The 16,810-nt window shown below is 45.0% G+C and overlaps 1 protein-coding gene across 5 annotated transcripts in view; it reads right to left on the reverse strand.

The window, feature by feature from the left end:
- The window catches only part of NCOA3 (nuclear receptor coactivator 3), a 1,125,593-nt gene that overhangs the window by 653,677 nt on the left and 455,106 nt on the right, over positions 1 to 16,810 (reverse strand). For all 5 annotated transcript variants that reach the window (XM_069651291.1, XM_069651290.1, XM_069651288.1 and 2 more), the window contains one exon: positions 16,354 to 16,454. In XM_069651291.1, coding sequence (XP_069507392.1) covers positions 16,354 to 16,454 — 101 coding nt within the window. The remainder of the gene's footprint in view (positions 1 to 16,353; positions 16,455 to 16,810) is intronic.

Raw genomic sequence — 16,810 nt, forward strand, 5'->3', positions numbered from 1 at the left:
GTAGGTAGCGCTTGGAATGCTTAGAGCGCTTACGAGGAATTGAAGTGCCCCTCAAACCTCTCTCATCCGATGACCTCTAAGGAGTGGTCGAAGAGGATTTGGAAAGGGGCCTACAGAGGACAAGTTTCCTCTTTAAGGCCTTTCCCGTCATCGACTGACAGGAACCGCAGTCTTCGATCTTGTGCTCCATTCCAAGGCACCAGAGGCGGATACGGTGTGGGCCTGTGATCGACATGTTTGACCCACTATCTTTACACCTCTTGAAGCCAGTTTTAGGTGTCAACATATTAAGAAAAAAAATTAGAAAACAGAATGCACTGTCCTGTCCAATCCGAAAAATGGAACTCAACAGATATACATACTTGGGTCAGAGCAAATGGAGGCTGGCGAGTGACAAGATCCATGACGCAACAATGCACAGCACCCTCTGGTTTGAACACTAGTTTCGAGGCAGCGTTGCCTGATGTTGGATGGTAAACATTGGAGGACACAATCCACCTGTAGAGTTGTTATCACGCAGAAGTGATCAAAGCCAAGGACTAAATGCCAGTAAAGGAAATAAACAGGACATTTATTTTTCTGCAATTGCATTAAAAATAACAGCATGGTGTCCAAGCCAGACAAGAAAGCTGCACTTTGAGACAACTCACAGTAAGTCAAGTTGCAGCTATTATAGCCAACACCTCCGGGGGAACAATCTCTTAAAGTTAAAAGGACCCAAATCAGCGTTACTGGCAAGTATATCCATGAAGCATTCACTTTTCACAGATCCTAAGTACTTCCATTAATAATGCAGCTAGCAGACTGAACACAGAAGCAGGAAGGATATTTTTCTGCCAAATTGGTATTATTTGTGCAGTGGATTATGTTCGACGTCACACAGAAGTGAACTAAGATCTGCAAAGCAGGCTAAAACAGTACAAAGTCACATGAGAAACATAGATGCCCAAGACATCCTACAGTAGAGTGGTAGTGTGAAACTGCTAACTGACAGATGTACATTACTATTAAGAGGGTTCTACAGAACTGCTACTGGTGTAGGAATCTGGGAAAGCAACCTAGTAGACCAGACAAGTTAAACAAAACTCACTTTCAAGTATGAGGAGTATGGCCTATATTCGAGAGGGAGAGGACTGCTGTAAAATACAGCCGACTAACACAAAAACTGATAGTGGATCGTTCAAATAGGTAAGTATATACTTCTTTAATAAACACTTCAATTAAGGTAAGTAAGCTAAACATGCAAATAAAGGTAATACATATACACCCAACACACTTAAGATTTCAAACACAGTTGGTACCAACACTATTACACCGCCAAAGAGGGGATTGGAGGCTGTAATAAAGACATTTAACAAATACTTTAATATCAGGTCGTATCAAAGCGAAACACAGAGTCCTTTCCTAGCCTAAGAAGCATCCACCGATGTTCCAGTTAAGTACCTTAGTTTAAAGTACTTTAGGAGAGATTGGAAACACTGAAATCTCCCATAGAGTAAAACATGGCTCTGTTCAATAGTACAGGCCTTAGACAGTGGAATATTTTATTATGAAGAAAGCACTTTCCCAGGAAAGATGCAGCTGCCAGTTCGTCATCCTTAGGGACCGCAAATAGGATTTCAACACCAAAACTTCACTGCCGTTGGTCAGACAATGGTAACTGCTTAAGAGAACTTCACGCCTAACTGTTTCCTACGAGGGAACAGAGGGCACAAAGAGGCAGGTAACCCAGCCGCTTGAACCCCAATTAGAAGAAACAAAAACAATGACCCGCGGTACGTTGGAATTGTTAAGAACTCCTCCTCTCACTGCCGATTCAGTTGCTGGAGGTCCACGTCTTGGGTGTGAGGCTTCTTCTGAATAACACATTTGACAGGAGAGTCTGGCGATTAAGCAATCCAGTCTATCAGCAACCCATTGAATTGGAACACCTCCAGGTTAACGTGATGACTGATTTGCACATTCAAGTTAGAGGTACCCAAAAAATAGACTGGAGATGCCATTTTAGAGGCCTTACAGGAGGACGACGGCTGGGCTCCAGGCAGGCCTTCTCATAGGAGAATATCAGCAGGGGCATGCCGTTCCAGTTCCACGACAAAATGACTAGATTGATTGTAAGAATTGCAGACCCACAGATAGTCCCTAGGGTAACGCAACGAAGGAGACCTCACGCCAGAGAATGCAAATAAATAAAGGGCAAAGCTTTGCCTTGCAGTTGCTAGCTCAGGGGGACTGCAGCAGCAGTCCACCGGCATCCCTTTACCTTCCCTTCCAGCTTTGTGTTCTTGGAATAAGTGGGCGACATAGAATGGCTCCAATAACTTATCCAGAAATTGGGCTGGGTACCCCCTCTCCCCAGCCCACCGAAAGAATGACCTGCAGCATTCAAAACAGATTGGATGTCCAATCCTGGATAGCCAGCTCCCCCAACAAAATCCGAGAAATTGAGCCATCGCTGGCTGGTTTGGAAGTTAGGGATTTCTGGATCTCCTTACCCAATTCTAGCCAGCTCACGCGCGCTCTCCTGGGTTCCTTGCAAGGACCCTCAAAAATGCATGCCCATAGACAGCATTTCATACCTTTCCCGAGAGGAAGAAGTCCAATAAAGAGAATGCATCCATAAAACAGGGCTTAAATCGAATGCAAAAGCCATTTTAGGCATGGAAAATGGCCAAAAAGCTTTCCTGCAAGAGAAAAGAAAATGGTGCACTGTAGCACATGTTTAAAAACACCAAAATGGGTAACACTGCAGTCAGCCTATTTAAGAGCCATTCATAGAGCAAGTAAAGGAAAAAAATATTTCCCTGAAAGCACCTTCCTTAAGGTATGGGATGGGTTCTCCCTGCACTGAGAACCTTCAAGGCTCATAAGGGTCTCCAAATGTAATAAGTGCAGCAGGTGATTGGGGTTACAAATGGTTGCATTTTTTTTTTTAACCACAGAGTCCAAATCAGTCCGCAGATATGCTGCGGAACTTTACCGACTTCAGTGGGGGGGGGGATGAAAAATGTTTCACAACAAACAGTTTTACCGACTAAAAATGAGGCTCAGTTGGAAAGGCACGATCGGTTGGTTGGTTTGGGAGGGAAGGATTACAGATCTACTTTAAACACTTATCTCTATGAAGGATTGCTTCAAAAACCTACTAGAAGGGGGGAGCTTGAGACAAACCAATATAATCCTTTAGGTTGAAGCTGGGAATAATACATTAAATCTATGATGCACAATACTGTAATATATAATGGGCAGCTCAACAGGACTATTCTGAACACGTTTCTGAAGTAAATTTCCAAACGTTAGCCGGTTTTGGGCAGGTAAATTTCTGTTCCCAAATTATAGGAGTACAATATGAGGCTTTTCCTGCTTCTCCCGGCCCCCGTTACCGCCTCCTTCCCAGATTGGTTATTTTCACCAAAAGCTGCATGGCGTGGGCCTAAAGCTGACGTGCGCCACCTCCCTCAGCCACCTCGGTCCCTGGCTTGCGGTGAAGCCCGTGCTCCCCGATATCCTTTGTTCATCGAGCTTATAGAGGTACATTTGCATTTTTGTCTCTTTGGGTGCCTCGAAGCTCTGTGCCTTGCTCTTCCTGCTTTTCCTGGAACCTGTTCCTGCTCCTTTGTCTGCCCTGCCCCAGACTGCTTAATTGTGCCCTTATAACACACCAGGGCAGCCCCTCTGCCCGTTGCAGCCCCCTCAGCTAAAGGCCCCAAAAGCAAAAGGGCAGCCCCTGCAGAAGCTGCAGGTACTCAACCGCCTCCACTGGGTCCAGCCAGAGCTGCACTGGAGCATCACAACTGTGCTCCAATTGAAACAGCAGGGCCAGGTCTCTGCATATTAAGGAACGCATCCAAAAGGTGCTCCACCACCCTCGCCATACTCAAACTAGGGATAGCTAGGGCTAGTTAGCCAAAGGATAAGGTCACCCAAGACAAATGCCTGAACAACGCTGTTCCACGCTACCTGGCAGACAGAATATGCAAACACACCCCCAACAGACCCACCAGAACCTCCAACGCCAACCTGCTCATTGTCCCCAGGTTTAAACGCACCAAAATGGGCGGCAACAGGTTCCAGGTGAAAGCACCTCAACACTGGAACTCCTTACCACCATCTTTCAGAACACCCCAATCTTACTCACACTTTAGACACAACTACATCCATTGGATAAAGAACACAAACCATTAACACCTCTAACACCACACTGCTGCTTTCCGCAATGTATGTTTATACGTACATTTATAAAATATATGTAAATCTTTAAATATATGTACTGCATCATCTCCTTCCTGCCAAACTGTACACATGTCCTTCATTGTCACACTAATTATGTAATGCAATGTATAAGCAACCTGTAACCAAGCTTTGAATAACCATGCTGCTCATGCGCCCTCATACCCTTTGGTCTGGTGCACAATACAAATGAATAAACTAAACTAACTAAACATGCACCCAGGAAGCTCCTTCTGCCTCAAATTCCCCACCCAGCAATCTGCTAGCTATCAGACCGTAAAACCCCTGGCCACACACCCTCATCCATAACCATAGGACAGCAAAAACCACACAAAAGCCGAAAGACAACTAAAACCCAAACAAAACCCAGGAAAATGTAGCCGGCAGCCAATGACTCCTGCGACCATAATGCAATAACGCAACTAGTAAACTCCAAAGGACCACAATATGTCATGACAGAACGGGACGATTCGAGAGAAAACAAGGAGAAAGAAGAAAATCAAATAGAACCACACCATGGCTCCACGCCAACAGAACACACCCACAAGCATGACAGAAAATAGAACAAACTCCAAAAAAAGGGACACATCTTTATACCAAACACTATACCTCGTGACAGACCACCCACCACAAGAATTCACAACCACCAGTGATGCTAGACGCTCCAGAAAGATACCAGGCCCGCAAAGGAAAAGACCAGAAACATCCAGAAGAAATGAGGGAAACTATGCCCTCACTCCATAGATCAACAACTGCAATGAGACACAGGAGAGGAACCATAAGTTAGGAACCCAATACAAAACCTAGTATACCTACTCAATGACAAAACAGACCCCACTGAACACACCTGACATCATGAGAGCAACTAGGAAACCCACCTGCAAGACCACCATAAGACAAAACCAATAACAAAAAGCATTGCTAGGACAGTTTTTCTGAAATCCAATTAAGGGCTTAATAAAAACCATTCAACTGAGACAGTAGAAGACTCCACTCTAAGTACCACATGCGTTCAGGGTAGCATAGACCGATCAGCCAAACCCATCTTAGGAGGGAGAGAGGGCTGTAGAATCAGTACAAAGAAATAGTTTAAAAAAAAAAATGATACATATGGTCGAAAAAAACACTGACACTATGTATTGTAAAAAATAAAGTGTTTATTTTATATACAAGCAGAAAAAGATTATTGGGTAAAGTAAGTACTATCATAAAGCATATAAGCACATTATAAAAACACAAAACTATGCTTTAAAGTTTAAATACACAGATCAATGCACACACCTTATTTACAACATCTAACAGTATTTCTAGGGGGTGGAGACCATAGATTGCTCTCAGTACTACAAGGGAAGTACACCCTGTCAGTACACCCTGTCAGTTATGCAGGGACACTAAGCAAGGAAATCACATAGTAAACCAAACTTGTAAATATAAGTTTCTGAATAGTGGAACACAGATAACACAGTTATACTAGATCAGCAAGCCCTTTTTGGTGTAATGGCATGCATTACTTATTGTCACAGCATTCGATTGTATCTGCTTAGATTCACATGCTGTGCATATAGTCCGACAGGTAGTGGTAATTGCAGAGTATTGCATCTTTCTTTCGCGGATCGAAAGAGGCCGTCGACATGGGCGTGCCTGTAACACTATCCCTAATGTGCCATGTAGTGTACCCAAAATCCCTGACGTGCAGCAGTCCCTCAGATTGTGTTTTTTTCTGCCATGAGGGTGCCTTATGACTACCGTGAGAGAGTACAGAGAGAGAGAAAGGTGCAAGATGACTATGTTCCTTCTACTCCAAGAGGGGAGGAAGAGTGGGCGCATGTCAATCTAAGCAGATACAATAATCAGAAATGCTATTATGGTGAGTAATGCATGTCTTCTGATGCTTGTTAATCTGCGTAGGATCACATGCTGTGCATAGACTAGCAAGCAGTACCCAGAGATGGTAGTGGGATGTGTGAAGGAACAGTAGCAAAGGGATGTCCTAGCACCGCTTGTCCCACATGAGAGTCAGACCTAGACTGTGCATCTAGGCAGTAGTGTTGTGTAAAGGTGTACAGAACTCCAGGATGCGGCTTTACAAATGGACTCAAGAGGAACATTTGTAATGAATTATATAGAAGCCCCAGTGCCCCCGAGTAGAGTGCGCTCTAGGCTTGAAGGGCAGATCTCTTGGCTAGCGTGTAGGACAGTGTAATGCAGTTTATTATCCACTTTGAAATGGCTGATTTAGAGACTGGGTCCCCTTCTCTACCAGTTGCCACTGAAACGAAAAACTGGTTTGTTTTTCTCAGTGGTTTTGTTTTCTCCAGATAATAGATCACCACTCTCCTCACATCTAGTGTGTGGAAGCTTATTTCTGCCACGTTAGTGGGGTTTTGGAAAAAGGGGGCAGTTCTACCGATTGATTCACATGGAACTTTGAAATACATTTAGGCGCAAACCGTGGGTGAGTGCGCAGGACCACCTTTTCCTTGTGAATCGTGAAAAATGGGTCTTGAACTGAAAGGGCCTGCAGTTCACTAACTCTCCTTATTGATGTGACTGCCACCAGGAAGTCTTGGGGGGATAGATCAGTGGCAACGTACCTGCCTTGGAATCAATACGACACGGAGCAACACAGAATCGATCCCCCGGGTCCGCGCTTAGAAACCTCTGGGTATTAAGCGCGTTATAAATAACATATCAGGAAAGCAGTCTTGTAAGCGAGTGCTTTAAGGCTAGCCTTATGCATAGATTCAAAGGGAGGCCCCATTAGTCTAGTCAGTACAACATTCAAGTCCCATCCGGGAGCTGGGTTGAAGATCGGGGGAAGAAGTCTTTTAACCCCTTCCATAAAATCTTTGAGCACTGGAATTTTCCACCACAAAACCTCTTTCTGGGACCTGGTGCAAGCTGAAAGTGCAGCGAAGTGGACCTTTAAGGAATTGAAAACCAGGCCTGAATCTAGTAGGTGAGTCAGGTACAGGACAATATGTGTTGGTGAGCAGTCAATAGGATCGATGCTCTTGGTATTGCACCAAATGACAATGTGTTTCCATTTGTTGGAGTAGCAATGTCTGGTGTTAGGTTTTCGTGCTTTTCCAAGTAAGTCCATGCATCTTTGAGGAAGTTGGAGGTGTATGAACACTGATCTCAGGAGCCAGGCTGCTAAGTTGAGAGTTTGTGGGCATGGATGAAGTGTCTCCCCAGTCTTGAGACAGCATGTTTTATGGGCATGGCAGCTTCTTCGCAGGTGAGACTGACATTGCCATCAGTTAAGAGAACCAGGGTTGGTGGGCCCACATTGGGGCCACCAGAATCATCGTGACTGGTTCCTGGTGCATCTTGTGCACTAAATTTCTCCGACCATGTTATCCAGAGACTGTTCCCCTTGGAGCAGTTCCGCAGGTACCTGGAGGCATAATCTGGGCATTGTGCTTTCTCCATAATTGCGAACAAGTCGATCTCTGGGAAGCTCCAGTCTGCGAGGACGTTGAGAAAAATGTCTTCCTGTAATCGCCATTCATACTCTATTGGTAGTGGGAAGTCTCAGCTAAGCACGTCCCCCAGAAGATCAAGTTCCCCTGGAACGCATTGTGACGGGAGGAACATCTGGTGTTTGAGAACCTATTTCCATATGTTCTGTGACAGTTTAGATAGCCCTGAGAGTGCGTGCACCATGCTTGTTCACGTAAGACCTAGCTGTGGTACTGTCTGTGAGGACTAGGACTGTCCTTCCCTGGAGGTGTGTTTGAAGGCCTTCAGGGGCTTGACCACTGCTAGCAATTCCAGCAGGTTTATGTGGTTGGATGCGTCCGTGGTTAGATTGGTTTCTACTGCAGGGGTGGTGAATGTATTACTCTGCAAGAGGTTTTCCCTTGACCACCACTGCAGAGAGAGCGAGGGCTGCCGAGACAACCACTAGATCGTCCCAATGTCCGCTGGCCTGACACCATTGGCCAGAGGGCCACTCTTGCATGGGGCGCAAGCACAAACGTGCATGTGGGACCAGATAAATGCAGAAGGCCATCATCCCAAACAGTCGCATGGCTTTGCGAACTGTCACCTCACAATTGGCTACATAGTGAGGGATCTGGAACAGCAGGTTTTGAACCCTCTCGATGGAGGGGAAGACGAGGGCGTCTTTGGTCCAAATTAGAGCCCCCAGAAACTGCTAGACTTGGCGGTGGTCTATGCTGGACTTTTTCTAGTTGATCGAGAATCCCAGACTGAAGAGGAGTTCTACCATTTTAGGGTATTTGATAGGCATGTTCCATACGAATCCCCTGTTAGCCAGTCGTTGAGGTAAATATAGAGTGGAATGGACCGCCAGTACCTTCGTAAACACCCTTGGGGCTGAGGCAATGCCGAGGGGAAGGACCTTGAACTGATAGTGCTTGTCCTCCATCATGAACCTTAGGTACTTTCTGTGCGCTGGCAACATTGAAATATGTAAGTATGCATCTTTCATATCCAATGTTGCCATGTAAACCCCTTGCGTTAGCAGTGGGATTACTTTTGGCAATGTCATCCAACGGCCAGATTGGTAAAACAGTCTATTGACAATAGATTCAAGAACATACATATTTTATTGTTATAACATTACAATAAAACATTTGTATTATTAACATCAATTCACTTCTTAAAGTTTTAACAGTGCAAAGAAACAGATAGTTAATCAGAAGCAATTACATGTTTCACTTCCAAAAAGCTCTCACTAGTATGGTACTTCCTGTGCCATACTGGTTGTGTGGAGATCAGGAAAAAGACTGGCCATGAAAGGAAAAGCAAGAGGTTCCTCCCCGTTGTTAAGGTCTAGCAGTGATCTGACTAAGAGACAAGAGTCTTGTGCTCGTTTTTCACCGTCTCTAAGGAATCATCCACAGCCTTGCCAAAGAAATGCGTGTCTTCCACCGGTTTGTTTATTAAGGAGGCCTGAGTCTCTGGCTTAAAACCAGAGTTCTTTAGCCATGTGTGCCTCTTGAGGAGAGTACCCTGGGCCAGAGTCCGCCTGCCGTCTGTGCTGCATCCAACGTATTTTTTAGGATGTTGTGGGTCACCCGTTTCCCTTCCGAGACAATCGTCAGCAGGCGTGATTGCACCTGTTAAGGTACTTCTTGGAGGCCCTACGGAAGTAGGTTCCACTGCACATCACTAACTCGCAAAAAGGGTAGGATTAGCAATTCTTGTTGAATATGCCGTTGTAGTGGTGATGCGTTTGCCAAGGGCGTACAATTTTTTGCAGTCTTTGTCGAGGAAGGGGGCTTGACAATGGCACCCCGGCCCTCTTCCTGGTGGTAGTGACGACCAGGGAGTCTGGAGTGGCAAGCCCACGGATGTACAACGGGTCAGAAGAAGGGCTAAACAGTTTCTCAACCAGGGGGTTGACAGCCCATGTAAGCGAAGGTGCGAGGTGAAATTGCTGGCCAAATGCATGGTCTTCCTGGACATAGAAACCCTTGCAGACCTCTTTAGGTTCGAGGAACTTAACTTCTTCCTGAGGAGTTTGGCTTGAAAGCTTCTGTAACTTTGGGAAAATAGGGCAGGAATCCTCCTCCCTAGGTCTCTTAGGGGTAATAAACCTTTCTGAAAAGTCTACAAACTGTGATAGTTTGTCCATATAGCTCTCAAACCTCACTCTGGTCCACTGGGATGAACCAGAGGAGTTATGAGGGTGGGTAGGAGGGGCTCTCCAGGAGGAAAGGTGTCCTTAGAAGGAACAGACTTGACAGCCTTAGAGAAGGACTGGGATCCTTCATAATACTCTGTTCGATGAGAGGATGTGCTTTTTGGTTTATTTGCCACAGAAACAATGGCCGAGAGACTCTTGCGTAGCTCCGGTGGATATGAAAGATTGCGACGTGCCTGCAGGCGTCGTCGAGGTCTGCAGCTCTGCGAAACCTTTGGGGCTGATGCGCTCTTATATGGCACGTCAGAGTTCGTGTTTGTAAAAAAAATGTTTTAGAAGAGACCGGACGCATGCCGAGACGACGGATGCGGGGAGGGCAGCCAATCATGAGGATCGGTAGGCGCTGTTGAAACTGTCATCAGGCTTGTTGGCGTCGGATCCTTCGACGTATTCATCGAGAGAGCTTGTGGGGTTGTAGGTTTATACTTAGGTGGTGCGAGTGTGCCCCTGTTTCCGGGGTGTGATCTCCCCATAGCAGTACGGGTGGCCTGCCTGTCAGGGCGGGGGACGGGTAACTGGGAACCAGACGGTTCTGCGGAAAGGTTTATGGCATCCACATCGGAGCCATGGCTGCCGCTAGAGTCCTCACTGTCGGCGACGACACCAATGGGGGAACCACATTTGGCTTGCAACGTAAGGCCGCCCACTGTTTCATCCGCCTAGCTTTTTGTGTCTTCAGATGAAAGTTTGCAAGACTTGCAGGATTGCTCGTCGTGATCGCGAGTTAAGCACCTATTGCACTTGCGATGGGTGTCCTTGCAAGGGGATTTTCCGTTACAAGACTGACAAAATTTAAACAAGTCCTCTCCATAGCAGCGTAAGGGGAGTCAGCCAGACCAGAAAGGCAAAGGGGAAAAGGAAATGCATTCTCAGCAATCAAACCCCGGAGCCCCACTCTCCCTACTGTATATACGGGCCGGAGGGCGAAGGCCATGTGGTCGACAGTCGACCGATGCACCAGTCGCCGAAAGCCGTAGACTTCGCCAGCGAAGGGATCCATGAAGCAGCTGTCTAGATGAAAGTCGAAGACAAGACGACCATGGTCGTGGGACAAAGAAATTATGAATTTGCAATCTATTTTACGAGCTCCACATAAGGCGACCAACTAGTTGGACGAAAAGAAATCTGAGGGACCTCGACGCGCGAGGGATTTTGGGTACACTACACGTCACTCGGGGATAGTGTTACATGCACACCCATATTGACGTCCCCTTTCGATCCTCGAAAGAAAGATGCAACACTCTGATTACCACTAGATGTCGGACTATAGGCATGTGAATAGAAGCAGATTAACAAGCATCAGAAATACAATTTACAGCTGCTTTTCAGCTCAGTGGAACACAGGCTAAAGATGAGCAAGAACTCTTTACACAAATGTTGTATGCACCAGGTAGACCAAGGTCAGCTACACCTAAAGGAACGCTTTTCAGGAATGGCACAAAACTATTCTAGGCAGCTAAAACCTAATGTAATCTACTGTACAGTTGATTTTCAGACCAATGCAACACAGATTGAGTAATCAATAACTAAATTTTTTTTAGGATAGCACACAGCTAACTCAAGCGAAGTAAAACCTATTTACTTTTTAAAGGAGCCATCAGCAACTTAAAGTTAAGTATAACCTTAAGCAGACTTATTCTGGACAGGCACATAGCAAGTCAAGCGAAGCAAGACCTAATTAGGGAGACTCGTACATTTCTCCTAACAGGAATAGTCAAGTGTAACCAACAGCATTACTTTTGGGGATGCGGCACAACCAATTCACAAGTGAGTAAATTAACCTTATATATAGTTTTCAGAATAGTACAAAACAAATTCAAGCTAAGTAAGAACTTTTATAACTGTTCACCAGAGTTACAGTTACCAACCAACTACTTTTACAAGTAACTTTTGAACACTTGTTTTTCTTTTCAAGGCAGAACCCTTTTCTTATCCAGACCTTCCCTTATACTATAGCATGAGTTCGCTCAGAGGCAGTAGAGGGTCCCTAGTGGTTTAAGTACCAGCTGTAGGCAGGGTGAGATAGGGTGCAGTTGCAGGGGAAGTCAGAGTTCCAGAGGAAGACTGTTCAAACAAGCAAGTATTCCACTTTAGTTAGTTGAGGGTCCAGGGACCTCAGAGAAGACCCAGTAGGAGGATTCTGCAGTGGGCCTGGGTAGACTGGATGAGTGACCTCCCAATCACAGAAAACAACCCAAAGCTATACAGAAATCAAATCACTAAGGTAGTTGCAGTAGGAAGACCTTAGTATCTGCAGCCAAAAACCCAATAGATTGATTCCTTTGTCAAGAAGACAGGACTTTGGCAGCAGCGATCACAGGAGAAGGATCCAGACAAGAGTTTCCTCACAGGTGGATACAGCTCAGTGGATTTGGCACCTTTTCAGGAGCACAGACGACAGAAAATTGGCAGTTGGATTCCCATCCTTTGCAAAGTCCATCACTCTGGTAAGGGGGCCTTTCGGACTGGAATCGTGCCCCTGGAGATCCACCGGGATGCCCAGGAAGTTTCAACGAGATTTCGGAAAACCATGCAGCATCAGTTGGCTCGAGTACCCAGGGTATTAGGGTATTGCAGCCCTGCAAGGTTGCAGCATGACGTGGGATGGCTCAAAATGCAGTTCTTTAGTCTAGTGAGTCTTCCCGCCCAGGCTGCATAGTGTCTGAAGGCACAAGTCCACAGGATTTCCACCAAAGATAAAAATCGCACAAAGAAATTTCCCACCCTGTTTGTCAGGAGAAGGAACAAGAAAAGAAAACACGCTAAAATGGCGAAAAAAAGAATACAGGGGCCATTTTGGTAAAATGAGGACCGATAGGTGCCTTTACTGGGGCTGTGGAAAGAGCACGCGGTAAAGGTGCACCGAATTAATAAAAAGGTTCACTGCCACTAGTCAGTAAAGGTAAGTTTGTCCTTGTAACATAAATGTTACATTTAAAATGAGAAAGCGCACCACATGAAGTGGGAGGGTTGCTGGTCTCACCTAATCAAATGTAAAAGGGATCCAAAGATCCTTTCTACCCTTGGAAACTGTAGGTCTCACAAGGTTAGCCAGAGAAAGTTAAAAGGAGGGCCCCTAGGGCAAACAAGCAACAATAGGCACTTATCGCCAAAAGATTGTCAAAGAGGATAACTTTTAAAAGCCACTATGGAGAGTCTTAAAAATAAAAAAAAAAAGAGTAAAAGACTGTGTGGAGAAAGATTCCCACTCACTGAGGTATAGGGAAAAACAATCACCAGTAAAGCAAAATGTTCTGGTGTTGACAGAGGTCAGGAAGATTTATCATGGATATGAAAATCGTACTAAACAAGTATTAAATAAATACACTGCAATATAATTAACTCAAGATCAATGTCCAAACATGATACAGAGATCTATGATCTATTCAACGATGGAGGAATGGACATCTTATTTGTCACAGAAACATGGTTAGATGACAACTACAAAGGTCACAATACAGAGCAGTCTACCTGACAACTTCAAATGCACACAGGTAAATAGAAAAGGAAAAAGGAGGACGACTCAATAGCCTACAAAGAACACCTGAAAATAAAAACAGATTACACACTGGACATCAGCAACTGTGAATCCCTCGTAATTCACTTGACAGCAAACCCAAAAACTAACCTCACATTCACACCCATCTGTAGACCGCCAAACTACGACTCAACCTTCGCAGATACCTTCATAGACGTCATCACAAACCTGTCCATCAAACATGATCGCCTGATAGTCTTCAGAGACTTCGACATATGGTTTGAAGAAGAGAACAAACTCACAAAAATCACTAATCAAGCAGCTCGAGACAATGAAGCTACGACAGATGGTTAAAGGAGCGACACAGCAGGACACACTTGGTGCAATCTTTGCCAACAAAAAACTGATCTCAACTGCGCCACCAATACAAATGCTATGGAGCAACCACCTCATACCATTCATGATCCAACTACCAGCCAAAGCACACAAACAACCCAATAAAGCTCCCTGTGGTTTGGAAAAGCAACTGGAATACCATCAAAAGCAGCAACTTCGAAGAACTGCAATCCTCGAAACCATCAACCTCAAACCTGGACAAAACAGACCTAGAAAGAAAAGTTGACTTTATCCAGAAATGGATCGGCAAGACAATAGACCGCATCTCCTCGGAAAAACCCTTCATGACACACAAAACAAAACTGTGACAAGATGGTTTACACCCCACCTCAAAACAATGGGGAAAAAACAAACAAACTAGAATGGAGGATAAACTACGACAGACAACTGTAAAAAATAAAATCACTGGCATACACCAGATCAAACAAAGCAGACCAATCCACCAGAACGTGCACCATGCCCCACCTACCCTGGAATCACAGAACAAGCTGCAACGCTTCACACAATTATCAGGCGAGAGATTTGTCAAGTTGGTGAAACATAGCAACAAAGCAGGCTCCCCAATGGACCCCTTCAGCCAGACATCTAAAGTGGCAATACTTAAACAGGGCACAGCATTGGAATGCCACAGGAACCTCTTCAACCAATCTATCTCAACCGGGAGAGTACAGCAGACTTTCAAATCGGTGTACATCAAACCACTCCTCAAGGATACTACGGGCAATGTGGTGGCCCTCTCTAACTACAGACCAATATCTACCAACACAAACACGTAGAAAAACACCAACTATTGGACCAGGCACAAGTCTGCTTCAGATCCATGAGAGAAACAGACAGAACTTCTCTCCATCTGGGATGACCTAAAGACGAACACAAACTCAGCACACATACTGCTTGACCTCTATGCAGCATTCGACAGTCAGCCACAACATCCTCATCAAGTGACTGGAAAAACTGGGGCGGAGGGGATCATAGACATGGTGCTGCTCGGGATCACATTTTTCCTATCTGAAAGAACGGAACCAGTATGGATAAAGCCATTCAAATCCGTGACACAGGACACCACCTGTGGAGTACCACAAGGATCATCCCTATCCCCACTTCAACATTTACATGACTCCACTAATAAAGCTCATCCTTATGCACGGCAAGGCCGCACCTGCTACTACTACGCAGGAAAGACCCAAATCTACAAAATCGAAGATGTACAAGAGAACATAACGCTAGTAAACTGTCTCGGATAACTCTACGAATGGATGAACACAAACAACCTCAAAATCAACCTGCGCAAGACAGGAACCATGACTGTATCAAAAAACCAGGGAAGACACCAATACATCCCATGGCCCACAGAACTAGGAAAAGCACCCACATCCAAAATCATCAAAAACCTTGGAATCCTAAGGGACAACTAGTCTAACCTAGAACCACAAGTAGACGCAATAATCAAGAAATGCTTCTTCTACCTGCACACAATCAAAAAGATCCTACCATTCCTCTACTTCACACACAATACACTAGCCATCATCTCTCTCATCATGTCCAGGATAAACTATGCCAACAGCAAATAGCTCGGAATGCCGGATTACCTCCTGAAGAAATTGCAACATATACAGAACGCAGCGGCCAGACTTCTCCTCAAACTCTCATGAAGAGACCACATCACTCCAGCGCTAAAGATGCTACATTGGCTGCCAGTCAAAAAACGAATCACATTCAAAACTATGTGCATAACACACAAAGCAATCCACGGCCAACAAGCAGAATTGTTACAAAACAAACATTTACCAGCACGCCAGAACACTCAGATCAAATAACGACATCTGCCTGGAACCTAGACCATATATATCAGCATTCTCTTGCCTAGCTGCTGAAATCTAGAACTCCCTCTCGAAAGTAATATGAAACATGAAGGACCATCTAAAATGCCTTAAAACCTGGCTCTTCAACTCACATTCTTACGAAAACAAATGAGCACCACAAAACCCTCGGAAAGAAACACACATGGCAAGACAGAGGATAAGAACGAAGCGCGACAAAAGCGGGGATTTGCAGGAGGCATCAACACAAAACAGCCCTGCTGACAGCCCACAACTCTGCACAGAATATAGGAGGGAGACCCCCCCCCCCCTAGCAAACTACAATGCACGACAATGACAGGGACATGTGCCATGGGTGGCAAAACCGGAGGGTGGTACGATGGAGAGCCACCAGTAACGAGCACACTAAAAATAAAAACTCACTCCGCTTACACCTCAAACTCTAAACAAAATAACCATACCTATACAGCACAACACAATGCATGTATTTCACTACACTGCAACAACGAAACAAATCACACAGCCTCGCACAACAGCACATGACAACTACCGACCAAATAAACACCTACACTCAGCGAACGATGTAAACCGAACTGAAGCTGCCAACGGCACATCTCACACGCTTTTTTCCCCACTCAGTCCTACTAATTTACCCTACCCTCTTGCTTTTCAGATCCACCAGAAGACCACTCAGGTGTTGAGTGTACAGTATAAATCTCCTTTAGCATAACAATCAAACTTTGTATACTTGCCTGCAATAACAAGGGTCCCAAAGAATCCTTATCAATCACTCCTTGACCTGTAGAAGAGACATCTGCTTGTTGTACATCGTCATCATTGGATGAGGAGTTACCTGTTTATTAAAAAAGGTTACAAAAAATGTTTATCATAAAAATCAATACTTTTGTCATTGGCTAACCATACATTAATAAAGGTTCATTGATTCCAATGTATAATTGTACAGGATTATGGAGGGGCTACAGGTCAGAAACAAAGCCTACTAAGGAGTTAGTCATGATAAATGCAGAAAGAATACAGCAAGCACATAACTATGAACAGCACAGGAGCTGGTTGAGTGTAAAAAGTAAATTTCAGAGATGCTTACACAAAAACATCCAAAGACTTTGCTCGAGCTAAAGAGCACTGGTCCCTAGGGCTAATGTTGGAAGGTTTGTAAGAAGCAAGGCAATTATGTGTTTTGCCACCAAA

This window comes from Ambystoma mexicanum, chromosome 3p (genome assembly GCF_040938575.1).
Source record: "Ambystoma mexicanum isolate Mex_15411 chromosome 3p, UKY_AmexF1_1, whole genome shotgun sequence".
Classification (NCBI taxonomy): domain Eukaryota; kingdom Metazoa; phylum Chordata; class Amphibia; order Caudata; family Ambystomatidae; genus Ambystoma; species Ambystoma mexicanum.